We start from the raw sequence: 26106 nt of genomic DNA on the forward strand, positions 1-26106 counted from the left end.
CTTTTCCCTGTAAGAAGAAAGAAAAGAATGGATCAGTATTAACAATGAAGATGCAATATATACTCTATATATTCAAAAGTATGTGGACACTCCATTTCATGAAGCTCCCGACGAACAGTTCTTGTTCTGACGTTTCTTCCAGAGGCAGTTTGGAACTTGGTAGTGAGTGTTGCAACCAAAGACAGAATATTTTTTTACACGCTACGTGTGAGCTTGTGTGGACTACCACTTTGCGGCTGAGCCGTTGTTGCTCTTAGACGTTTCCACTTCACAATAACAGCACTTACAGTTGACCAGGGCAGCTCTAGCAGGGCAGACATTTGACAAACTGACTTGTTGGAAATGTGGCATCCTATGACTGTGCCACGTTGAAAGTCACTGAGATCCTCAGTTTTGCCAATGTTTGTCTATGGAGATTGCATGGCTTTGTGCATGGATTTTCTACACCTGGCAGCAACTGGTGTGGCTGAAATAACCAAATCCACTAATTTGAATGGGTTTGTCCACATACTTTTGTGTATATAGAGTATCTTAAATACGTTTCATTGAGTGTAAGAGGATTTATTGACTTCTGTGAAGACTGAATCATAGGTGGTGTTGATGTGGCCATATCTGAGCATGAGTCAGGTGTAGGTTTAACAGCAGTACTGTACCTTTCCAGTGTCGCGGGTCTTGGCTCTGAGCTTGTTGACTTGAGTCTCAGCGATGTCAGCACGCTCCTCAGCCTCCTCCAGTTCATGCTGAACCTTCCGGAACTTAGACATGTGGCCGTTGGCTTGTTCCTCCTGTGTGAGGAACAGAGAGGGAGAGCACAACATCAGCATTCAAAGTTTGAAGCTTCAGGTAGAAAATTAATATGATTTTTTTTAAAGGTATTTTAAAGTGTTTTATTGACAGATTTAGGATTGCACTGTATATAGGGAGATAGATGATACAGCAGAGAAGGTGAGTGGTGTAACTGGGCATCAACCACTGCCTCCAGTGCCTATTGTAAGTATTCACCCACCTTCAAATTTTGTTTTACAAAGTGTTATTAAAATGGTTTAAAATTTAAAACAATTGTCAACGATCTACACAAAATTGTCTGGAACATATGCAAAACCATATGGAATCTGTTTTTTTCAGTTCAACTGCTAACATTTTTATTTGTTTTCATTATGTGGTATGATTTCTCATTACATTATTTATCGAGAAATATTCTTCAAACTGTCTTGGAAAGGAGAAGGAGAAAGGATCATCACGCAAAGTGTTAATTAATTGTACATAAAACTGGCAAATATATGAATTATTGTTGATGATGAACAAAGCAATGTTATCCATTCCAAATGAATGACATAATTGCGTTCTGGGGTATATTTTGTAAATTAACTTTTATGATTATATATTTGATTATATATGTGATGGAACATCTTTTAAGAATGATTGAAAAATAAAACACTATATCTTGACTCGATAAGTATTCACTCCCCTGAGTCAAGACATGCTATAAATAAATTCATTTGGCAACAATTACAATTAGAGTATTTTTTGGCTATCCTAAGTCTATAAGAGCTTTGCACATCTGAATTGTGCAATATTTACCTATTATTCTTCAAAAAATGATTCAAGCTCTGTCAATTTAGTTGTTGGTCATTGCTTGACAGCCATTTTCAAGTCTCACAATAGATGTTTTAAGCAAATATTTGTCAAAACTGTAACTAGGCCACTTAGGAATGTTCACTGTCTTCTTGGGACGCGACTACAGTGTAGATTTGACCTTATGTTTTAGGTTGTCTTGCTGAAAGGTAAATTTGTCTCCCAGTGTCTGGTGGAAAGCAGGACTGAATCAGTTTTTCCCTCTATGATTGTGCCTGTGCTTAGCTCCATTCCATTTTTTCCCCTGAAAAAATCTCCCTCGCCCTTGTCGTTGACAAGCATATCAATAACATGATACTGCCACCATCATGCATGAAAATATGGAGAGTGGTACTCAGTGATGTGTTGGGTTTGATTTGCCCCAAACCTAACACTTTTTATTCCGGAAAAAAAGTTGATTCCTTTGCTACATTTTTTGCAGTTTTACTTTAGTGCCTTTGTTGCAAACAGGAAGCAGGTTTAGGAATATTTTGTACTGGCTTCCTTCTTTTCACACTTGTCAATTATATTAGTATTGTGGATTAACTACACTATTTTTGATCCATCTAGTTTTCTCCTATCACAGCCATTAAAGTCTGTAACTGTTTTAAAATCACCATTGGCCTCATGGTGAAATACCTGAGCGGTTTCCTTCCTCTTCGGCAACTGAGTTAAGAAGGACGCCTGTATCTTTGTATTGACTGGGTGTATTGATACACCATACAAATTATATAATAGTTTGTAAGCTTTCCAATGATATCAAACTCAACCATTTATCTTTTCCAATGAGGAAAACACATGGCTGTCTCATGGTAGTGGGGTCAAAATAGGTCAACTTTGAATACCTCTATCGCCATAATGTTTTGACATTCAGTTCCAAAAAGTAACTTTCTGACCACTTCTACCATGGGCAAATATGTATGGCAAGTTATGTTCAAATCAAAAGTTGATTGAAATCAAATGGAACGAATTAAACGGATTTAAACTGATGGACATTTTACCGTAATTCTCTTACCAAACTTTGCATCTGCACAGTTTCTCCAGTAAATGTGTATTTTTTAAAATGTTTTATTGTGTAAATTGTTAAAAATAGTAATTGTGCATAGAGTTGTATGCTATGTTAAACTTTATAAATCAATGGTTTTTGTTTGGCATCTTTTCGCTTTGACATTATGGAGAGTTTGTGACCCCCCCCCCCCAAAAAAAAAGAACTATTTCAATCCCACTTTGTAACACAACAAAATGTGGGGGGAAAATCCAAGCGGGGTGAATACTTAAATAAAAAGCTGTATGTGATTCAGCACGACCACTAGACTAGTACCCCTCCTTCAAGTTGATAAAACATAGACATAGGAGTAACTCAGAAATGTGCATAATTTCTTCAGCAATTACTTGCACTATCACTTGAGTCATTGGTGGCTGATGTGCAGTAGCAAACACTTTCTTCAACTTGTAATGTCTACTCTGGAAATAATGTGTTTTTGAAAGTGTGCTTCGAGAGTATTTGACTTGCTCACCGCTTCCTCAGCCTGTCTCTTGTAGGCCTTCACTTTCATCTGCAGCTTATCTACCAGGTCCTGAAGTCTGCCAACGTTCTTCTTGTCCTCCTCAGTCTGTGGGACAAGATCAAAGAGTCAAAGTCCAGTAGCTTTATACACAAACCTGTCTGTGTTTGTGTCAACCCACTTGGCAAAGGCATCAATTCAACATCTATTTCACGTTGGTTCAACGTATTTTCATTGAAATGACGTGGAAATGATTTAACCAGTGTGCCCAGTGGGAAGTGTTTGAAGAAGGCACTTTCTCCTACCTGGTAAGTGAGCTCCTTGACTCTGCGCTCATACTTGCGGACTCCCTTGACTGCGTCTGCACCTCTTCTCTGCTCGGCCTCCACCTCAGTCTCGAGCTCACGCACCTTGTGTAGAAGAAATTAACGTAGGCATTTGTTTGAGGGGGTGAAATCAGATATAACAAATCTTTGTTAAACAGAGGTCGATTCTTCTACTCAGTCAAGGAGGCAAAATTGTTGTCTGTTCCTATGTACTTTTACAATTTTCATCAATTTTCATTGTAATGATAACAGATTTTCATGATCTAGATGGGTTATTGACAGAAAGTCAATGCTCCAGTGTATTTTTACAGTGGATTCGGAAAGTATTCAGACCCTTTTCCTTTTTTCCACATTTAGTTACGTTAAAGCCTTATTTTATCCTCATCAATCTACACACAATACCGCATCATGACATTACAATACCCCATAATGACATCACAATACCCCATAATGACATCACAATACCCCCTAATGACATCACAATACCCCATAATGACAAAGTGAAAACAGGTTATTTGAACTGTTTGCAAATGTATTAAAAAGCTAAACATAAATATCTTATTTACTTAAGTATTCAGACCCTTCGCTATAAGACTCGAAATTGAGCTCAGTTGCATCCTCTTTCCATTGATCATCCTTGAGATGTTTCTACATCTTGATTGGAATCCACCGGTGGTAAAATCAATTGATTGGACATGATTTGCAAAGTCATACACCTGTCTATATAAGGTCCCACAGTTGGCAGTGCCATGAGATTCTCTGGTCTGATGAAACCAAGATTGAACTCTTTGGCCTGAATGCCAAGCGTCACATCTGGAGGAAACCTGGCACCATCCCTACGGTTAAGCATGGTGTGGCAGCATCATGATGTGGAGAGGTTTTTCAGCTGCAGGGACTGGGAGACTAGTCAGGGTAAGATGAACAGAGCAAAGTATAGAGAGATCCTTGATGAAAACCTTCTCCAGAGCGCTCAGGATTTCCAAAAGGACAACAACCCTAAGCACACAGCCAAGACAACGCAGGAGTGGCTTCGGGACAAGTCTCTGAATGTCCTTGAGTGGCCCAGCCAGAGCCCGGACTTGAACCCGATCTAACATCTCTGGAGAGACCTGACAATAGCTGTGCAGCGATGCTCCCCATCCAACCTGACAGAGCTTGAGAGGATCTGCAGAGAAGAATGGGAGAAACTCCCCAAATACATATGTGTCAAGCTTGTAGCGTCATACCCAAGAAGACCCGAGGCTGTAATCGCTACCAAAGGTGCTCAACAAAGTACTGAGTAAAAGGTCTGAATACTTATGTAAATGTGATATTTCAGCTTTTTTATTTATAATAAATTAGCAAACATTTCTAAAAACCTGTTTTTTCTTTGTCATTATGGGGTATTGTGTGTAGATTGATGATGAAAAAAATATTGAATCCCTTTTAGAATAAGGTTGTAACGTAACAAAATGTTAAAGTAAAGGGTTCTGAAAACTTTCCCGAATGCACTGTATATTAACCAAATACATTTCCAGCAATCAGTCTTTCAATCCACCCTAGCCTCATTGAGAACCAGACTTCCCGAATCGGAAAGCCTGATAAAAATGGCATGAAGTTGCTAAAAAAAGGGTGGAAACCTGGTGTAAATCAGTGACGCCTCACTAACACGCCAAAACAATCAAATGACTTGCTTGGGCAGAGAGTGTTCAAAGGAGTTGTAATGCCTTCATTTGGGGGGAGGGTTCTGGAAATGTAACATCCAATAAAATTGGAGCTTCCATTCTAGGCGTTTCGGCTAATACAAAATTATCCAGACCTCCAAAGGAGGTGTGACGACAATGTGATTTCGAAGTATGGCTATGCAAGACATAATCCACCCTAATCCATTCTGCTGTCAACTCACCCTGGACTCCAGTTTCTGGAGCTGCTTCTTGCCTCCCTTCATGGCCAGATTCTCAGCCTCATCCAGGCGGTGCTGCAGGTCCTTGACTGTGATCTCCAGGTTCTTCTTCATCCTCTCCAGGTGAGAGCTGGTGTCCTGCTCCTTCTTCAGCTCCTCAGCCATCATGGCCGCCTGAAATGGTAGTGTGTTTAATTTACGTACCAACTGTCACCAATCATAACGTCCCTCTGATATCTTTGTTGTTGTAAACGAGCCCAGCCCTTGGTGACAAATCAAGTGGATGTAATTCAATATATCATAAGGACTCACGTCAGTGATTGCCTTCTTGGCCTTATCCTCTGCATTTCTAGCCTCCTGGACGATGTCCTCCACCTCTCCCTGCACTTGCACCAGGTCAGTCTCCAGCTTCTTCTTGGTGTTCAGAAGGCTGGTGTTCTGGAGGATGAAACAAAACCCTTTGTTTGAATCTCAAGAGAACTTACAAGTCACAAGGCAGACAAGGTATGCTTGGTTGAGTTTAATGAGAAATGGCTTAGAGCCGTACCTGGGAATGTAGCAGTCCAACTCGCTCGCTGGCGTCTACCAGCTCAGTCTCAGCCACTTTGCGGCCTCTCTCAGTCTGCTCCAGAGCAACTCTCAGCTCCTCAATTTCAGCCACCATCAGACCGTTCCTGCGCTCCACCATGGCTACCTGCTCCTTCATGTCCTCTGAGACACGGACAGCGTCATCAAGGTGCAATTGGGCATCCTGGGGTTCAAAATGACATAGGTTCATTAGGACTTGTGGAGGTAGAGGCGATAGGATTGGTGATAGAACTGTTCATTGGTAAGAATTTCCCCAATATCCCTACCTTTCTACAGTATATTAGTCAACACTATTCAATTCCTCTGATCTATTATTTTCTACAGATTCACAAACAAATCCCTCCCCATGTTCAGATGTTTGAGCCTGATGTCCCAGTCCCTATACCTTGAGCAGTCCTTGGACGTTCCTCAGTTGTTTCTGGGCTTCAGCGGCCTGCCTATTGGAGTGGCTCAGCTGGACCTCCATCTCGTTCAGGTCTCCCTCCATCTTCTTCTTCACCCTCAGGGCGTCATTCCTGCTCCTGACCTCAGAGTCCAGGGTGCTCTGCATGGAGTCCACCATCCTCTGGCTGTTCCTCTTGATCTGCTCCATCTCCTCGTCCTTCTCAGCGATCTTCCTGTCCACCTCACCCTTGATCTGATTCAGCTCCAGCTGCACACGCAGAATCTTGGATTCCTCGTGCTCCAGTGTTCCCTGGACAAAGAGAAGAAGTTGGGTAAATTGTGTTCAATACATTTGGATGTGAATAACACAAGGAACTAAATATATATAACTACAATAAACACCAATACAGGGAGCATTGTAATGTAGCTGGCATTGGCTATTGTTACACTGCTTTTCCCATCAAACAGCGACAGTTTGTACCTCAGCCTCCTCCAGAGCGGTCTGGATCTCAGACTTCTCTGTCTCCACAGTCTTCTTGGCCTTCTCCAACTCATGGATGCTCTTGCCATTCTCTCCGATCTGCTCAGTCAGGTCAGAGATCTCCTCTGCACACACAAACACAGGAGCAGTTTAGACTTGGGAGATTTTCAGTAGATATCCCAACGCACTGAAGCTGACATTGAATCATAATAATGAATTCATTATTTACTCAGTAGTTCATATGGTCTTGAAAATCTAATTGCTCCTGCTTCCTTGGGTTTTTCAAAGGAATACCGATTACAAGTTCAAAAACTGATATTTTATACCATTCTAAAATGGTGTAATAGAAATTGATGGTTACAGTTTCCTACATTTTCAAAACCCTAGTCAAACATGAGCCAAGTAAAACTGCTGACAAATGCTCACGTTGCAGGTTCTTGTTCTCTCTCTTCAGAGTCTCCAGATGATCCAGAGCCTCCTCGTACGAGTTCTTCATCTTGAAGAGTTCAGTGCTCATAGAGCGAGCCTCCTTCTGAGCTCCTTCCAGCTCAGCCTGACCCTCCTCATACTTCTGCTTCCACTCTGCCAGGACCTAGAGGAATCCATGAGATTTTCATTAGAAGTAATTGATGAAGAGTTTTGAATCAGAAAAATGCTACAATTATACCACAACTGATCATATAGCAGACAGAAAATGTCAACCTAGCGTGAGGTTTATTTATTTTCACCTTGTCAAAGTTCCTCTGCTTCTTGTCTAGGTTGGCGGCCATTGCGTTGGCTCTCTCAACGTCAATCATGAGGTCCTCCACCTCTCCCTGCAGCCTCTGCTTGGTCTTCTCCAGGGATGCGCACTTGGAGTTGGTCGCCTCAATGGTTTCCTCAGCGTCCTGCAGACGCTGGGCCAGCTTTTTCCTGTTGGACGACAGAGGGTGTAGGAATGTTACAATATATATGGACCCTCACCATCCACACGCTATATTTGTGTTTTTGCTGTTGCGTGTGACTCACTTGGCCTCCTCCAGCTCCTCTGTGCGCTGGATGGCATCCGTTTCATACTTAGTCCTCCACTGAGCCACCTCACTGTTTGCTTTGGACATACCACGTTGCAGCTCTGCCTTGGCCTCCTGCTCCTCCTCAAACTGCTCTCTCAGGAGGTCACAGTCATGGCGGGCAGACTGGACACCGTGGGCCAGGGCGTTTTTAGCCTGTGAGAGAGAAAGAGAAAGACAAAGAGATATTAGAGAGATAGTAAAACAAATGACAGTAGAAGTCTCTGAGGGTGGCGTAGTCACCGTCTATATGGCTATAAACTCTGTGGTCGGTGGTGTCCGTTTTGTGTCCCTTACCTTGACCTCCTCCTCAATCTGCCTCTTCAGCTCCTCAACCTGTTGGATGAAGGCCTGTTTTCCTCTGGTCAGCTGAGACACCAGGGATTCCTTCTCCTCCAGCTGGCGTCCAAACTCACCTGCAGGGATAGAGGGAAATCTCGTTAATGGGGTCTCTGACCTCCTAAGATTGAAAATGTATTTTTAGGTATCGTAGGGCAATGTTATGTGGTGAATATTACGCTAGAAACTATTGTGGACTGGACTATCTGGATATAGCCCCCAATACGTTATTGTGTTTTACTGAAGGAAAGCATCAGTTTGTTGTTCATTGTTGATGATGGTACCGTTTTCTGTCAGGAGTCTGGCCCTCTGTCCGCTGATGTCGTTGACCTGGCGAACATTCTCATCATTCTTAGTCTTGAGCTCACTCAGCTGGTCCTCAAGAGTACGACACATCTTCTCCAGATTGCCCTGTTAGTGAAACATGTTCCATCATTACTTTATATATGGGACTCCTGTCACCTTCAGCTCTCTTGAATGGTAATGTAGTTGACCCTCCTCAACACTGCTTGATCAAAACATCACAACTCACCTTAGCCTTGGCGACGGCCTCCATGTTGCTGGAGAGGTCATCAATCTCCATCTTGTACTCACTCTTCTCCTTCTCTAGCTTCTGCTTGACGCGCTGCAGGTTGTCGATCTGCTCCCCGAGCTCAGCCACACTGTCGGCCTGCTTCTTGCGCAGAGCGGCGGCTGTGGCCTCATGCTGCAAGGTGGACTCTTCAAGATCACGACGCAGCTTCTGGAACTCAGCCTCACGCTTCTTGTTCATCTCAATCTGAGCAGCAGTGGCGCCTCCGGCCTCCTCCAGCCTCTCGCTGATCTCCTCAAGTTCCCTGGAGAGATCGGCCCTCTGCTTCTCAACCTTGGCCCTGGCAGCACGCTCAGCCTCAATTTCCTCCTCCAGCTCCTCAATACGAGCCTAGAACAGTGGGCAGGGGCAGGGGGGATGAACACTACAATGCAGTTGAAACAATTTAATGTGTTCATACTAAGCCAGTTCCAATAATATATTCAGTAGAAAGTTTCCCATGCAGGAACCAAAACCACAAGGGTAAGAAGCACCATCTTTACAATAGTAAGAAGCAACAGTAAGAAGCACCAGGAAAAATGTATGCTACCAGATTAATTGTTTTCAGGAAATGAAGGAAATGATTCAGGTGTGGGCTTTCCTGTACTGGAGCTGAGATCCTGTACTGTACCTGGAGTTCCTTGATCTTCTTCTGCAACTGAGCTCCCAGAGACTGTTCATCCTCAACCTTGCTGAGGAGCTGGCTGGTCTCAAACTCCTTTCTAAGAATCACAAACACGTAGATTGCAGAGTTTAGGTTCGATAGTGTAAAGAGAGAGTATCAAACCATTCAGTTTGCTGTTAAGAATCACATGCAAATGGTAATTCATAATTACAAGAATTAGTCAAGAACAACCATTATTTTGATCAATATAGCAGGTAATACTGTCGTAATTTGTTTGTTTACTTCTTGATTTTCTCATCAGCTTGCTGCTTGTCATTCTCCAGGTCCATTATGGACTCCTGGGCCAGTTTCAGATCTCCCTCCAGTTTTCTCTTGGCTCTCTCAAGGTCCATACGGAGCTTCTTCTCTTGCTCCAGAGAACCCTCAAGCTAGAAGATAAAAACACATACTGTTGAAATCTTAACAACTGAAGATAATATCATCTCACGTACTATCATGGCCAAAATGTCAAACTCCTCTCACGTCGTCCACTTGCTGTTCCAGCTTGGTCTTGGCCTTGGTCAGAGTGTTGACTTTGTCCTCCTCTGACTGCAGGTCGTCCAGTGTCTGCTGGTGGGCCTCTTGGAGGGCTTTCTTCTCCTTGGTCAGTTTGGCAACACTCTCATCCAAAGACGCCATCTCCTCTGTCAGGTTTTTAACCTGAAAACCGCCACAACAAAATTAGTCGTTGGTCTCTTCACCATGAAGCGGACATTTAGTTTGATATACAGGTAACTGCCAAAAAAGGAAAACACCAACATAGGGTTTTTGGCCACCACGAGCTGCCAAAACAGCTTCAATGCTCTTTGACATAGATTATACAAGTGCCTGTAAATCTATTGGACTGATGTAACACCATTCTTCCACAGGAAATTTCATAATTTGGTGTTTTGTTGATGATTGTGGAAAACGTTGTCTCAGGCACCACACCAGAATCTCCTATAAGTGTTCAATCCGGTTGAGATCTGGGCACTAAGATACGCAAACACATACACACACCCTTTAAAAACCCCATGCTCCTTTGAGAGTCCTCTTTCAAAGTCACTGAGATCTCTTCTAACCGTGGTAGCCAAAATAATTGACTACTGGGAATTTTTATACATGACACAAAGCATGATGGGATGTTAATTGGTTCATTTTTTCATGAACCAACCATGTGTGGAAGCACCTGCTTTCAATACACTTTGTATCCCTCATTCACTCAAGTGTTTTATTTAGTCAATTACCTGTATATGACATTCATTTCATTCAGATTAGAAATGTCAACAAGTTCTGTACTATATATTCAACCGGTGTACACCATGCCAGTGTACTGAATGGAATTCATAAACGAGGGGGGAACATGCAATGAGTGTGGGGTGTACTCCGCAACTGAAAATCAACTCTTTTTCATTTTTCTTGCACCCACAATACGACTTGAATTCCATTTCTGTTAAGCTATATTTTGAGTTGATTATTGTTTGGTGGTTAGACTGTCTCTGGTAAAAACACGAGACCTTGTTTTCAGTGGCGTGCTTCTCCTTCTCCACTTTGGCTAGGGTGAGCTCCAGGTCATCAATGTCCTTCTTCAGCTCAGAGCACTCATCCTCCAGCTTCCTCTTCTTGGCAGTCAACTCAGCATTCATCTCCTCCTCATCCTCCAGCCTCTCAGTTGTCTCTTTGAGTTTGGCCTCTAGCTGGATCTTGCTCTTGATGAGCCCCTCGCACCTTTCCTCAGCATCGTTCAGACTCTCACCTTCCTGGTTTCAGAACAGGAGAAAAAAATCAGAGGCCTCACTTTGTATATTAAAATATAGACATCATTTAGTCATAGATCAGAGCAAATCAATATAAATTGATTAAATATATTCATGGGCTATTAAAATGTGTGAGTTAGCCACATACTTCTTTCACAGTGTGTGTGCGTGTGTTTGTAAATGTTCCCTTTGAGGGTTGTTGCTCACTCACAGATGTGACTTGGAGTGCCAGGTCGTTTTTCTCTTGCAGCAGGGACACCATCTTCTCCTCCAACTCCTTCTTCTTGGCCAGAGCCTTGGCCAGGTCTGTCTTCATCTTCTCATAGTTCTCCTTCATGTTGGCCAGCTCCTTCTCAGTCTCAGCACTCTTCAGCAGGGGCTTGATCTTGAAGTACAACTTCATCCATGGCCAGGTTTTCACATTCATGAATGAGCGGATGTTGTACTGGATGGAGAAGATGGCCTCTCTGGTCGACAGAAAGGATAGAGTGGCATGGTGAGTGACATGCTTTTTTAAAGATACATTCTAGGAATCAAAGAATTTTAAAAAATGGAGCCCCGTCCCACTTTTGGTATACAGTTGTAACCAGGCATGATAATGGAAGGTTTTTCACTTTAAAATATTTACTAAACGAAAACTATTGATTTCAAAGTTGAAGAAACCATACAACTCTATGCACAAGGACACATTTTACAAAAACACATTCACAGGAAGAACTGTGCAAATACAAAGTTAGTTACCAGAATAAAACAAAATTTGATTTTACGGTAATTCTATTACCAAAATTTGCAAAGGCACAGTTTTTCAAGTACATTTTACATGTTTTATTTGCTGTATACATTCTTGAAAGCCGTCATTGTGCATATATTAGTATGGCTTGTTAAATTTTGAGAACGTTTTTTGTTTGGCATACATTTTTAAAGTTAAAAGTCGGAGTTTCCGTTTCCATGGAATTGCCCAACCCTTCGTAAATTCATAGACACCGTTCTTGATTTAAGGACTGACAGGTTATGCTAAGTTCATGAGGCACAAATTTAAAGGAAAATTGAACAGCTTTCCAAACTTTGTTTCTCATTTTGATCAACTCACATCATATACAGTATGTAATCATAATGCATTACATACAGGTGGTTCACAGAAAGCTTTGCCAAAATGTCCACTATTTCTCACCTCCTCTCCATCATCTTGGTGAACTCTTTCCTCATGAGGAATCCACGGCTGAGAGCCTGGACCATGCCGACCAGAGCTGCTAGCTTCTCATCTCTCATCTCCTCCAGGACACCCAGCAGACCGGCTTTGAAGAACACCTGAAACAGGTTAACATGGTCAATGGAACCACAGTGGTAACACATAGAAAGGGTTGAATCAAAAGAGGGGAACAACACCACTAGACTGATTTAGTTTTTCTTCTATATTATTAGTAATGTTTGACTTTGAAAAACAAAACAAATACTCTACAATGTTTTTCCACCTTTTATACTCCATTAGTTACATTGTGGTTTACATTTTTGTTGTTGTGTTTTGTTGTCAGCCATGGCTGGGGATATTTGACTGACCTTGGTGTGTCCAAATTTATAATCCTCGTGATTTATATCAATGGACCCAAGCAGCTTCTCAGAAGCCTTCTTGTTGTCCATGAACTGGCCCTCTGGGATGACACTGGCATTCAGTACTTTATACCTGAATGAGGAGACATTTTTAACACGTGTCAAGTTGCAATAGGTTGGTTAAATGACGTAAATGGTAATCCTCAGGGCACTTGTCCGAGGCAAGTACATTTTTGGGGGGACAAGCAGATTATAGATTTAAGTTGTCAGAATGGAGAATTGAAAAAGATCACAATATCAAGCATTTTGACTACTCAGAAGAATTTGATCGAAGTGTCCTCTGGATGCGATTTGTTGTGCACACTGAGGTATATGGGTTGCGCACTAAGAGCATCCAGTCGGGCTGTATCACCGCCTGGTATGGCAACCGTACCGTTTGCAACCGCAGGGCTCTCCAGAGGGTGCTGGGATCTGCCCAACGCATCACCGGGGGGAACCCTGTCTCCTAATCCCTGTCTCCTAATCACTGCCTCCTAATCACTGTCTCCTAATCACTGCCTCCTAATCACTGCCTCCTAATCACTGCCTCCTAATCACTGCCTCCTAATCACTGCCTCCTAATCACTGCCTCCTAATCTTACCATGTATTAATGTCAATTGTCATGCCTGATATCCTAAAAAGCGTTCCACCGTCAATACTGTATAAACGTAAATGGCAACACGCAGTGTTGTGCTAAAAATGGGGTTTTGAGAAATTATTCTGACACCGTTGGAAAAGCTGGGCTCTCCTCTATTCAATACTGGCAATGTAATTCAGACAGCGTAAATAAAATATTATTAGAAAAGCCTAATTGACAAGTAACTCCTATGCTGTCAAGATCTCCACTGTTTCCTGTCAGTTGTTGTGGGTTAAGTGCCTTGCTCATGGCCACATTGCCAGGAGATATAATACATGGGATCAGAGACCAGCAGTGGTAATGGTGCAGTGGTTCCTTGCATCATCATACAACACAGCTCTCAGTGGTTCCTTGCATCATCACACAACACAGCTCTCAGTGGTTCCTTGCATCATCATACAACACAGCTCTCAGTGGTTCCTTGCATCATCATACAACACAGCTCTCAGTGGTTCCTTGCATCAGCATACAACACAGCTCTCAGTGGTTCCTTGCATCATCATACAACACAGCTCTCAGTGGTTCCTTGCATCAGCATACAACACAGCTCTCAGTGGTTCCTTGCATCATCATACAACACAGCTCTCAGTGGTTCCTTGCATCATCATACAACACAGCTCTCAGTGGTTCCTTGCATCATCATACAACACAGCTTCCAGTCACCTTTTTGGCCCATGGTTTCACAGATTCTTTTTTAAGTGACTTGAGCCCTTTGGATAAATAAAAATCAGTCCTGCTTGTCCGAAGTAGGATAAGTTGCTAAAAAAGTTAATGTCAATCCCTGAGCCTATTCTGATGCCGGGAAACACTTGGAGCAGAAATTGTCTGTCTGTGTGTGTGTGTGTGTGTGTGTGCGTGTGTGTGTGTGTGTGTGTGTGTGTGTGTGTGTGTGTGTGTGTGTGTGTGTGTGTGTGTGTGTGTGTGTGTGTGTGTGTGTGTGTGTGTGTGTGTGTGTGTGTGTGTGTGTGTGAGAGTGTGTGTGTGTGTGTGTGTGTGTGTGTGTGTGTGTGTGTGTGTGTGTGTGTGTGTGTGTGTGTGTGTGTGTGTGCATTAGTGTTTGTATCCATGTACCTCTGCTTGAAGTCAGCATAGATGATTCTGCTGGGGAAGCCCTTCCTGCAGATCCTGATCCCCTCCAGAACACCATTACACCTGAGCTGGTGGATAACCAGGAAGTTCTGCATCAGACCTGGTAAAACAAACCAAGTCTCTTTTAATATTCATAAACAGGTTAAAGATTCAGATGGTTAAGGTTAGTGATACTGTACTGATAAGATGTCCTATTTAACTCAATATACACCTGGAGTCTTTGACTCGTTGGGGATCAGGCAGCGCACAAAGTGAGGATGAGTGCTCCTCAAGTTGGTCATCAGCTTGCCCAAGTTCTCCTGTAAGAGGGTTACAAACCATTTCCTCAGAAATAATTTATCATCGTCAAGGCTCCTTTTGAAGGACTGAATATCCACATTTCAAAAGCTCACCCTGAACTGGGAGGACACAGTCTGCATGGAACCACCCTTCTTCTTGCCTCCTTTCTTGGTTGTATCTGTTCAAATGAGGGGAAAGTAAAAGATAACTATAAACTCGATAAACACTCTTATCTGAATAACCCTGAGAAATAGTGATACGTTCAAAGTCAAATCAAATTGTGTTTGTCACATGCTTCTTAAACAACAGTTGTAGACCAACAGTGAACCCTTCCCAACAATGCAGAGAGAAAAATATAGAAAAAATTACGTGTAGAAATACACAATGAGTAACAATAACTTGGCTATATACACGGGGTACCAGTACTGAGTCCATGTGCAGGGGTACAAGGTCATTGAGGTAGATATGTACATATCGTCAGTCAATATAAACGTAATAATACTGAATTCCCCATCGACCACACTCACAAATTGGGGAAAACAAAAATAAAAATCCCATTGATCCCCGGTGTAAAATCTTTTGTTATACAGAAATAACAAAACATCCCGAAAAGCTTCCCGTGTTGTAACCAGGTCAAAAATCCAGACCTGGATGGTTCACAATGCTCCCACAGGGAAATAGATCCTGCAAGAAGAGCCTTGTGGTTTCTGGCTATACGGTGTGGGAAATGTTAGGCTACACGTAGCTTTATATGTGGAAAACATTTCATCACCCGTAAGACATTTCACTAGTTCAGTAAAGTCTGTTTTGTAACACCACTCACTACCAGAGGCTGTATAGTCTGTTTGTATTGTTGGTCTAGGTTGGTAGCTAACTAGCATCCACTCACTCATATGGCTGCTAGCAACGTCATGAAAAGGGGCATGAGGGAAGCCCTACAATATTACATTATTTTAAGTAGTCAGAACACTCTGGAGCAGGCAATGTTGAAAATAAATCTTTACACATGTTGTACTTTGCATAAATGTCGTTTTGTAATTGACTAACACAAGCAGACAAAATGTAAATTTAGTTTGAAAAAGGCCAAGTGTTTACTTTGAGCCAATGGGGTAACCTAGGTAACCATATGTTGTTTTCCCCACAGGCGGGTGGGGCGGTGATGTTCTATCTAATACCGACTGGGTCTATAGTTATGGTAAAGTGGCTTGGCAGCAGGATAGATAATAAACATAACTAACTTCCTTCTTACTGGACACAGAGACATAGAAATGGTATCCACAAGTTCATCTGACTTTGGGGAAGTATATAAATGGTATCATTGCCAAAATCCTGAAATATTCCTTTAAGGAAAATGTGGGTCTGAGTTGTAACTGGTGCTTAGTTAAATCTTTTGACGTGATGCTAGTCTTACCCTCAGGTGGGGCAGCAGGGTACAGGGCAGCCAACAGTTTGACTGAGGCCTTCCCGTACATCAGAAGAACTGATTCGTTCAGGGGGTCCTTGTTCTTCTCCAGCCAGCCAGTGATGTTGTAGTCCACAGTGCCGGCGTAGTGTACGAGAGAGAAGTGGGCCTCTGCCTTGCCTTTGGCAGGTTTGGGCTTCTCATATGCCTTGGTTTTGCCAAGATGCTGGTCGTTCAACTTGTTCTTGAAGGTAGTGTCTGAAGCCTTGGGGAACATGCACTCCTCTTCAAGGATGGAGAAGATGCCCAATGGCTTTACGAAAAGAGATTTAAGAGACATTTATTCCTTTAGCAAACATGCTATTATAGGATTCTATTCCTTTAGGGTCACATAATTGGAGACATATTAAGTTCTCAATCGTCAGATACGTTGTACCTCTGTGATAATATATCACACATCACTCGCTATGAGCTTTGCTGTTGTGGTCCATTATAATCCTCACAGACAGCTTACCTTCTCAATAAGCTCAATGCAGGCAGCCAAGTCCATGCCGAAGTCAATGAAGGCCCAGACAATTCCCTCCTTCTTGTACTCCTCTTGTTCCAGGACGAACATGGTGTGGTTGAAAAACTGTTGCAGTTTCTCATTGGTGAAGTTGATGCACAGTTGCTCCATGCTGTTGTACTGTTGAAGGAATTTCAAAAGGGATCATTTCATCGTACAAGGCTGTAATCCCTCTCAATCACAACTAATTGTCTTGTTCTGGTCTCATACTCACATCAAAGATCTCAAACCCGGCAATGTCGAGCACACCGATATAGAACTGCCTTGGATTCTTGGTGTCCAACATCTCGTTGATACGGATGACCATCCACAAGAACATCCTCTCATAGATGGACTTGGCCAGAGCCATGACTGCATTATAAACCTGCAAAGATAATACCTCAAATTAATACATGAGATATTGACCATATCTAGCGATAAGGTGATAAGCGCTTGGAAAAACAAAAGTACTGTAAAAAGAAAAAGCTATGCACTCTTCCCCAACAGAATTCCAGTGCTCAGAAAGTGGTTGACACTGGTTTGACTACCTTACCTGAGGCACAGTCTGTCCCTTGGTCACGTACTCATTGCCAACCTTCACTCTGGGGTAGCACAGACTTTTCAGCAACTCAGCTGAGTTCAGGCCCAGCAGGTAACCGATTTTATCAGCCACTGGAGAGAGAACCAACATCAACAGACTCAGGCACTCAAGATCGCTTGTTTCTGATGTTACACTGACAAAAATAGTTTGTCCAACTCTTTTGTGGGATTGGTTTTGATTTTCATCCTCATCCCTTGTTTCAAATCATTTGTGGAGGTTGGAATTTAGTCTCCATCATGTATCTCCTACCTGACTTTCATGTGGTACTGTCTGTTTTACCATTTCTATTTCTACTTTGGGGAATGGGACTAATACTTTACACATTGTATAGTTGTAGTCGGAAGTTTACATATAACCACATCCAAATACATTTAAACTCAGTTTTTCACATTTCCTGACATTTAATCCTAGTAAAAATTCCCTGTCTTAGGTCAGTTAGGATCACTACTTTATTTTAAGAATGTAAAATGTCAGAATAATAGTAGAGAGAATGATTTATTTCAGCTTTTATTTCTTTCATCACATTCCCAGTGGGTCAGAAGTTTACATACACTCAATTAGTATTTGGTAGCATTGCCTTTAAATTGTTTAACTTGGGTCAAATGTCTCGGTAGCCTTCCACAAGCTACCCACAATATGTTGAGTGAATTTAGGCCCATTCCTCCTGACAGAGCTGGTGTGACTGAGTCAGATTTGTAGGCCTCCTTCCTCGAACACGCTTTTTCCGTTCTGCCCACACATTTTCAATAGGATTGAGGTCAGGGCTTTGTGATGGCCACTCCAATACCTTGACTTCGTTGTCCTAAAGCCGTTTTGCCACAACTTTGCAAATATGCTTGGAGTCATTGTCCATTTAGAAGACCCATTTGCATCCAAGCTTTAACTTCCTGACTGATGTCTTGAGATGTTGCTTCAATATATCCACATAATTTTCCTCCCTCATGATGCCATCTATTTTGTGAAGTGCAGCAAAGCACCCCCACAACATGATGCTGCCACCCCCGTGCTTCACAGCTGGGATGGTGTTCTTCGGCTTGCAAGCGTCCTCCTTTTTCCTCCAAACATAACGATGGTCATTATGGCCAAACAGTTTTATTTTTGTTTCATCAGACCAGATACTCCAAAAAGTATGATCTTTGTCCCTATGTGCAGTTGCAAACCATAGTCTGGCTTTTTTATGGCTGTTTTGGAGCAGTGGCTTCTTCCTTGCTGAGCGGCCTTTCAGGTTATGTCAATATAAGACTTGTTTTTCTGTGAATATAGATACTTTTGTACCTGTTTCCTCCAGCATCTTCACAAGGTCATTTGCTGTTGTTCTGGGATTGATTTGCACTTTTTGCACCAAAGTACGTTAGTTTCTAGTAGACAGAACGCGTCTCCTTCCTGAGCGGTATGATGGCTGCGTGGTCCCATGGTGTTAATACTTGCGTACTATTGTTTGTACAGATGAACTTGGTACCTTCAGACGTTTGGAAATTGCTCCCAAGGATGAACCAGACTTGTGGAGGTCTACAATTTTTTTCTGAGGTCTTGGCTGATTTGTTTTGATTTTCCCATGATGTCAAGCAAAGAGGCACTGAGTTTGAAGGTAGGCCTTGAAATACATCCACAGGTACACCTCCAATTGACTCAAATGATGTCAATTAGCCAATCAGACGCTTCTAAAGCCATGACATAATGTTCTGGAATGTTCCAAGCTGTTTAAAGGTACAGTCAACTTAGTGTATGTAAACTTCTGACCCACTGGAATTGTGATGCAGTGAAATAATCTGTCTGTAAACAATTGTTGGAAAAATGACTTGTGTCATACACAAAGTAGATGTCCTAACCGACTTGCCAAAACTATAGTTTGTTAACATGAATTGTGTGGAGTGGTTGAAAAACAAGTTTTAATGACTCCAATCTAAGTGTATGTAAACTTCCGACTTCAACTGTATATCTATGAGTGTGACTCACCCTCTGTGCCGTCTGGCTCGGCCTGCTCCTCACGCTGTTTCTGCTTGAATTTCAAGTTGCCATGATGCATTACAGCTCCTGTCAACTTGTAGATAGCCATCTTCTCATCATTAGTGAAGCCCAGGATTGTAATGGCATCCTGGAATTAGAGAGGAAGTACAACAGTGATGAACTCAACAGTAGTTTGCTCAGTTACAGTACACTACAGTTCTGTGCTCACTCCAGAACAAATGGGATAGATAGAATTTACTGGCTTCTCTGTTCCACATGATTACTTTTGGCCAACAATATTATGTGGCAGCACAAAAGCAGTTTTACACAGTTCCACAGGACATTTAGTGCCACTCTCTTGTGGATGTCTTACTTTACCTAAAGGTGAAGTGTGGAGGCATGACGAGTGCCTTGAGACACATGTCTAACTAACTCAAAGGTGCCCAGCTGTCACCAAGTTGGAATTGCACAATGTTCCTACCCGTTCCATGTCTAGAGTTTGGTTAACCCTTTGTATAACTCACATCTGTGGCATCCAGCTCTTCCTTGTCGTTGATGCTGGCCACAGTGATCTGACCCTGGCTGATCATAGGATAGTCGTAGGGGTTGGTGGTGATGAGCGTCATTTCTGTGGACAACAGAGAACGGCTTCTCAGTTAAATCTCGTAGAATTCCACTGTCCTACCTTTACGGTATCTCACCCTCCTTTAGTCAGTCGATGGACTCAGGGATATATGTAGTATATAATAAATAGCATCAAAAGACTGGACTGAGGCTCCTAGAGTAGTGCATCACAGTGCATTACTTGATAGGTCTTTCCCATGAAAGATATATTAAGACCTGACCCATGTCTAGATGTCTTGTTTTCTTGGATGTACTCATTGAAATAGTGTTAATAGTGTGGACTATGATTTTTTTTTTTTGAGAAATGTCTAAAATATTTATAATCTCAGTATCTTCCTTCCTCATCATCTCAAACGAAAATGAAGCACCACCTCAACATCAACAAAAATGAAAATGGCGTGTTTGTTTTGTAGTTAAAAAGGAGGAAGACAATTGTCTCCAATAACATCATTGATGTGCATCATGTGATTTGAATCTACTAGTTGTCTACTAATTGGTTGATGATGTCATTGGAAACACTTCCTCTATATGTTTTACTACAAAACACAGAAATGCACAATTTTCACATAATGTTGATGTTGGGGTGATGCTGGAGAAGATTTCCCAGATGGGGATGGGGATAATTTCCCCCTAACCTCTACTTTGCCTTACCAACTAGCTCAGGTTTGTGGCCTGTCATCATCTGGTAGAAGATGTGGTAGCCTCTCTCATCGGGGAGCTGGAAGGACACTCTGGACTTCTCCAGCAGGTCTGAGAGACAAAGAGAGAGACAGAGAGAGAAAGAGAGAGAGAGAGACAGAGAGAGAAAGAGAGAGAGAGAGAGAGAGAACATGAGAACATTACATGTGATGATATGATCTCCTAAAATATTCTGTGAATTAAAGAAAGCATTGAGAAACAATTCAAACCAACTCACAGGTCTCAATATCAGCTTTAGCCAGTTTGCCTGCTTGGAAGTGAATCCTGATGAATTTACCCTGTAGTAGAGCATGGGGGTTAGAAATATGTCTACAAAATAATTCAAACATTTGACTTTGATAGACCACTTTAAATGTTAGTTTGTTGGACTGTTTTAACTATAAGGAACTACTGAAATGTTAGTTTGTTGGACTGTTATAACTATAAGGAACTACTGAAATGTTTTTCCCAATGTAAGGTCATTTCCACTGTATGTCCTTCATACTTACAAAGCGAGACGAGTTGTCGTTCCTCACTGTCTTGGCATTACCATAAGACTCCAGCAGAGGGTTAGCTGCAATGATCTGATCCTCAAGAGACCCCTGATTGAGACAAACACAAGTTGCTTAAAAACTGGTAAACCCTTTCTTGAAACGGGATTCACCGTTGCAAAAAAAAGTTTACACAGCCCACCAAACTGAAAAGGCACAACCCACCTGCATTTTGCTGGGGTCTACTTCCTTCTTGGCACCAGATACTGCGATGGTGGCGAAGTACTGGATGACACGCTTGGTGTTGACAGTCTTTCCTGCACCGGATTCTCCACTGGTTAATATGACAGAGAAAGAGGGGTTTTAGTCACAGATTGTGTCAGATTGGCGTTCAATAAGAAATATGGTTGAGAAATACACTGTTGACCTGTTTTCTAACAGAAGTAATGAATTAACAAATATTCCCACTCATTGATGTATTATTGCACACAGCCAAATCCAGGGGTCATTCTTAATGTCATGTATTTTATAAAAACTTACGTAATCAGGACGGACTGGTTCTCCTTATCTGTAACCAAAAAAACATTTTGCTCATCATACTCCTGCAACATTATGGGTACATTATTGCATTCATAGTAGAGGTCGACCAATTAATCGGAATGGCCGATTAATTAGGGCCGATTTCAAGTTTTCATATCAATCTGTAATCGGCACTTTTGGACACCGATTGTGGTTGATTTTTATTTAATTATTTAATTATTTATTTTACCTTTATTTAACAAGGCAAGTCAGTTAAGTACAAATTCTTATTTTCGATGACGGCCTACCGGGGAACAGGGGGTTAACTGTCTTGTTCAGGGGCAGAATGACAGATTTTTACCTTGTCAGCTTGGGGATTCGTTTTTACAACCTTCCGGTTACTAGTCCAACGCTCTAACCACCTGCCTTACATTGCACTCCACGAGGAGTCTGCATGGCAGGCTGACTACCTGTTACGCGAGGGCAGCAAGAAGCCGAGGTAAGTTGCTAGCTAGCATTAAACTTATCTTATTAAAAACAATCAACCTTAACATAATCACTAGTTAACTACACATGGTTGATGATATTACTAGTTTATCTAGCGTGTCCTGCGTTGCATATAATCGATGCGGTGCTTGTTAATTTCTCATCGAATCACAACCTACTTCTCCAAACGGGTGATGATTCAACAAGCACATTCACGAAAAAAGCACTGTCGTTGCACCAATGTGTACCTCACCATAAACATCAATGCCTTTCTTTAAAATCAATACACAAGTATATATTTTTAAATCTGCATATATAGTTAATATTGCCTGCTAACATGACTTTCTTTTAACTAGTGAAATTGTGTTACTTCTCTTGCGTTCCGTGCAAGCAGATTCAGGGTACATGCAGCAGTTTGGGCCGCCTGGCTCGTTGCGAACTGTGAAGACCATTTCTTCCTTACAAAGACCGTAATTAATTTGCCAGAATTGTACATAATTATGACATAACATTGAAGGGTGTACAATGTAACAGCAAAATTTAGACTTAGGGATGCCACCCATTAGATAAAATACTGAACGGTTCCGTATTTCACTGAAAGAATAAACATTTTGTTTTCGAAATGATAGTTTCCGGATTTGACCATATTAATAACCTAAGGCTTGTATTTCTGTGTGTTATTAAGTTATAATTAAGTCTATGATTTGATATTTGATAGAGCAGTCTGACTGAGCGTTGGTAGGCAGCAGCTGGCTCGTAAGCATTCTTTCAAACAGCACTTTCGTGCGTTTGCCAGCAGCTCTTTGTTGTGCTTCAAGCATTGAGCTGTTTATGACTTCAAGCCTATCAACTCCCGAGATTAGGCTGGTGTAACCGATGTAAAATGGCTAGCTAGTTAGCAGGGTGCGCGCTAATAGCGTTTCAATCGGTGACGGCACTCGCTCTGAGACCTTGAAGTAGTTGTTCCCCTTGCAGAGGCCGCGACATTTGTGGAGCAATGGATAATGATGCTTCGAGGGTGGCTGTTTTCGATGTGTTCCTGGTTCGAGCCCAGGTAGGGGCGAGGAGAGGGACGGAAGCTAGACTGTTACACTGGCAATACTAAAGTGCCTTGAAGAACATGCAATAGTCAAAGGTATATGAAATACAAATGGTATAGAGAGAAATAGTTCTATAATTCCTATAATAACTACAACCTAAAACTTCTTACCTGGGAATATTGAAGACTCATGTTAAAAGGAACCACCAGCTTTCATATGTTCTCATGTTCTGAACAAGGAACTTAAACGTTAGCTTTTTTACATGGCACATATTGCACTTTTACTTTCTTCTCCAACACTTTGTTTTTGCATTATTTAAACCAAATTGAACATGTTTCATTATTTATTTGAGGCTAAATTTATTTTATTGATGTATTATATTAAGTTATAATAAAAGTGTTCATTCAGTATTGTTGTAATTGTCATTATTATAAATAAATAAAAATCGGCCGATTAATCGGTATCCGCTTTTTTGGTCCTCCAATAATCGTTATCGGTATCGGCGTTGAAAAATCATAATCGGTCAACCTCTAATTCATAGCATCATCATGAATTTCATTTTGGAACATTTTACAATTGGAGACTAATGAAATTCCCAGCAAACTAACAGACATGAGAAAACAGTAGATTCCCTCCCTCCCTCCCTCCCTCCCTCCCTCCCTCCCTCCATCCGTCTATTCATCCATCCATCCATCCATCCACCCATGAGAGCTCGTACCAATCATCATGAACTGAAAGGCGTTGTCAGAGACGGAGAAGATATGGGGTGGAGCCTCCATCCTCTTCTTCCCTCTGTAGGCGTTGACAACCTCTTCGTCGTACACGGGGAGCCACTTGTAGGGGTTCACCGTGGCACAGAAGAGCCCAGAGTAGGTCTGGATGAAAGGGATTCAATTGAATTCGGGGATTAGTAAATCAGAATTACTTTTACCTGGATTTATGTGAGGATGTGGGTGTACTTTGGTATACTTATGTTGGTCTACTGTATTGGTATGTATTCTACCATTTAATTTACATTTCCAAAAGTATTGGGACAGTGACAAATCTTTTGTTATTTTGTCTCTGTCCTCCAGCACTTTGGATTTGAAATGATACAATGACAATGAGGTTAAAGAGCAGACTGTCAATTTATCATAGCCCCAAGACATGCTAACCTCTCACCATTACAATAACAGGGGAGGTTAGCATACTCCCAAGATATGCTAACCCCTCACCATTACAATAACAAGGGAGGTTAGCATACCTCCAAGACATGCTAACCTCTCACCATTACAATAACAGGGGAGATTAGCATAACTCCAAGACATGCTAACCCCTCACCATTACAATAACAGGGGAGGTTAGCATACCCCCAAGACATGCTAAACTCTCACCATTACAATAACAGGGGAGGTTAGCATACCCCCAAGACATGCTAACCTCTCACCATCACAATAACAGGCGAGGTTAGCATTTTTTGGGGGGGTGTGATATTTGTGCGTCTGTAACTTTCTCACTCATCATTATTCACGATTTATTCAAGATTATCCGTAATCATAGTAGAATTCACGTTAATGTAGAAGTATTTGTAAACATATTCAAATCGTATTTATAATAAGTGACTCCAAAATGATACAATACATTATTTACCATTAATTTGATTTGGGCCACAAAATAATCTGAAACATAACCAAAACAAACAGCAAATGCATCTAACAACAATGTTGATTTAATCATAGCACGCTAAGAATATGGGACCAAATAATTAACTTTTTACTACTTTAATATACATAAGTGAATTTGTCCCAATACTTTTGGTCCCCTAAAATGAGGGGACTATGTACAAAAAGTGCTGTAATTTCCAAACGGTTCACCCGATATTCATGAAAATACTCTCAAATTAAAGCGGACAGTCAGCACTTTAACATCATAGTCATTGTACAATTTCAAATCCCCAAAATATGTCACTGTCCCAATACTCTTGGAGCTCACTGTACGTGTAGTACTGTATGTGTGTATTTCTTATGTTTGTGTATGTATGTGTATGTTTATGCAGGTTTCTTACATAAATCATCCATGCTGCATAACGCTCTTTGAGGTTATACAACACAGAGGCTTCATTCAGGTAGGTCATCATGGCCATGTCCTCAATCTTGTCGTACTTAGGGGGGTTCATCTGATAGATGTCTGCTTCTTTGAACTCTTTTCCTTCCTGAAACAGTCAGAAATCTACATGACACACAGATCAAACTGGACATGACTGAACGCTTTTTGCTCCTTAGTTAGTTCAAATGCATACTGCCATTTAACCCAACTACTCTGTTATCACCCATTGACACATACATGGATATTCTTGACTAATTAATATCAATAATTCATGCCATTTTTAAATAGCAGTAAGAAAAATGGCATGCTTGAAGGTTATATTCTGTTTATACAAAAAAAAATACTAATCTGTCTTTTGTTACTGATTTTCATATTGTTTGTTTTTGATCATTTTAAAGATGTTTTTTCAAGAAATAGAGTAATTGCACAAACTTTAACTTGAATACTTTTCAGATCAGGCTTACCTCCTTAGTCCCGTCAGGTTTTGTGACTGTCACGGTACACTTTCCATCGGCCCTGGCAGTGACCAAACCCTTTAGGTACAGCTCCTTGACATCTGTCACATAGCAGGCATTCTTTGAATCAAAGGGTGCGGCTTGTGCCTCCATCCTCTCCCTCTCAGGCTTACGAAGGTACAAGGCAGCCTTGCCATAGATTTGCATCTCCGCGTCCGTACTCATGGTGACGGATTACTAGGAAACAGATTAAACAAGAAACTAGAGTGACTCTGTGGTGCTTCCTCCACAGTCAACAGAGTTAGATGAGCAGTACCCCTCACAGAATATTCTTATCATTTTTATATGAAGATTCAAACCATGTCTCACCTTCGTTTACCCTCCTACAGATGAATTTCTACTTCTTGGAGGACCCTGTGAAACATTAGGGTGTTGTAAATTCTAAAGCCTTATCATTTAGCCCCCGAAAGGCTAGAAAACATTTTGAATGGCATCATTCAAC

General features: G+C 41.6%; 1 protein-coding gene across 1 annotated transcript; it reads right to left on the minus strand.

Annotated features, from left to right (window-relative positions):
• Positions 1 to 635: 635 nt before the first annotated feature.
• LOC120055441 (myosin heavy chain, fast skeletal muscle-like) lies at positions 636 to 25829 on the minus strand. The gene is made up of 38 exons (XM_039003303.1): positions 25614 to 25829; positions 25109 to 25255; positions 23783 to 23939; positions 21560 to 21587; positions 21245 to 21353; positions 21038 to 21130; positions 20767 to 20827; positions 20502 to 20600; positions 19751 to 19854; positions 19236 to 19374; positions 17232 to 17350; positions 16914 to 17063; positions 16649 to 16819; positions 16144 to 16447; positions 14846 to 14910; positions 14665 to 14752; positions 14436 to 14553; positions 12697 to 12820; positions 12311 to 12447; positions 11351 to 11606; positions 10900 to 11142; positions 9887 to 10063; positions 9647 to 9792; positions 9371 to 9461; positions 8701 to 9090; positions 8453 to 8579; positions 8127 to 8245; positions 7789 to 7985; positions 7509 to 7692; positions 7207 to 7372; positions 6781 to 6905; positions 6301 to 6609; positions 5875 to 6078; positions 5640 to 5765; positions 5331 to 5501; positions 3425 to 3529; positions 3132 to 3227; positions 636 to 785 (listed from the first exon to the last, which is right to left on the minus strand). Exons 1-38 carry the CDS (start codon positions 25827 to 25829, stop codon positions 636 to 638), a joined length of 5811 nt encoding a protein of 1936 aa, XP_038859231.1.
• Between the last annotated feature and the right edge of the window lie 277 nt (positions 25830 to 26106).

This window comes from Salvelinus namaycush, chromosome 11 (genome assembly GCF_016432855.1).
Source record: "Salvelinus namaycush isolate Seneca chromosome 11, SaNama_1.0, whole genome shotgun sequence".
Lineage (NCBI taxonomy): Eukaryota > Metazoa > Chordata > Actinopteri > Salmoniformes > Salmonidae > Salvelinus > Salvelinus namaycush.

Coding starts and splice junctions, on each gene's coding strand:
- LOC120055441 (XM_039003303.1), bottom strand. CDS start 25,829: ATGAGTACGGACGCGGAGATGCAAATCTATGGCAAGGCTGCCTTGTAC. Junction 11,607..12,310: donor ACCAAGATGATGGAGAGGAG/GTGAGAAATAGT, acceptor TCTGTCGACCAG/AGAGGCCATCTTCTCCATCC. Junction 7,693..7,788: donor GAGGAGCTGGAGGAGGCCAA/GTGAGTCACACG, acceptor GTCGTCCAACAG/GAAAAAGCTGGCCCAGCGTC.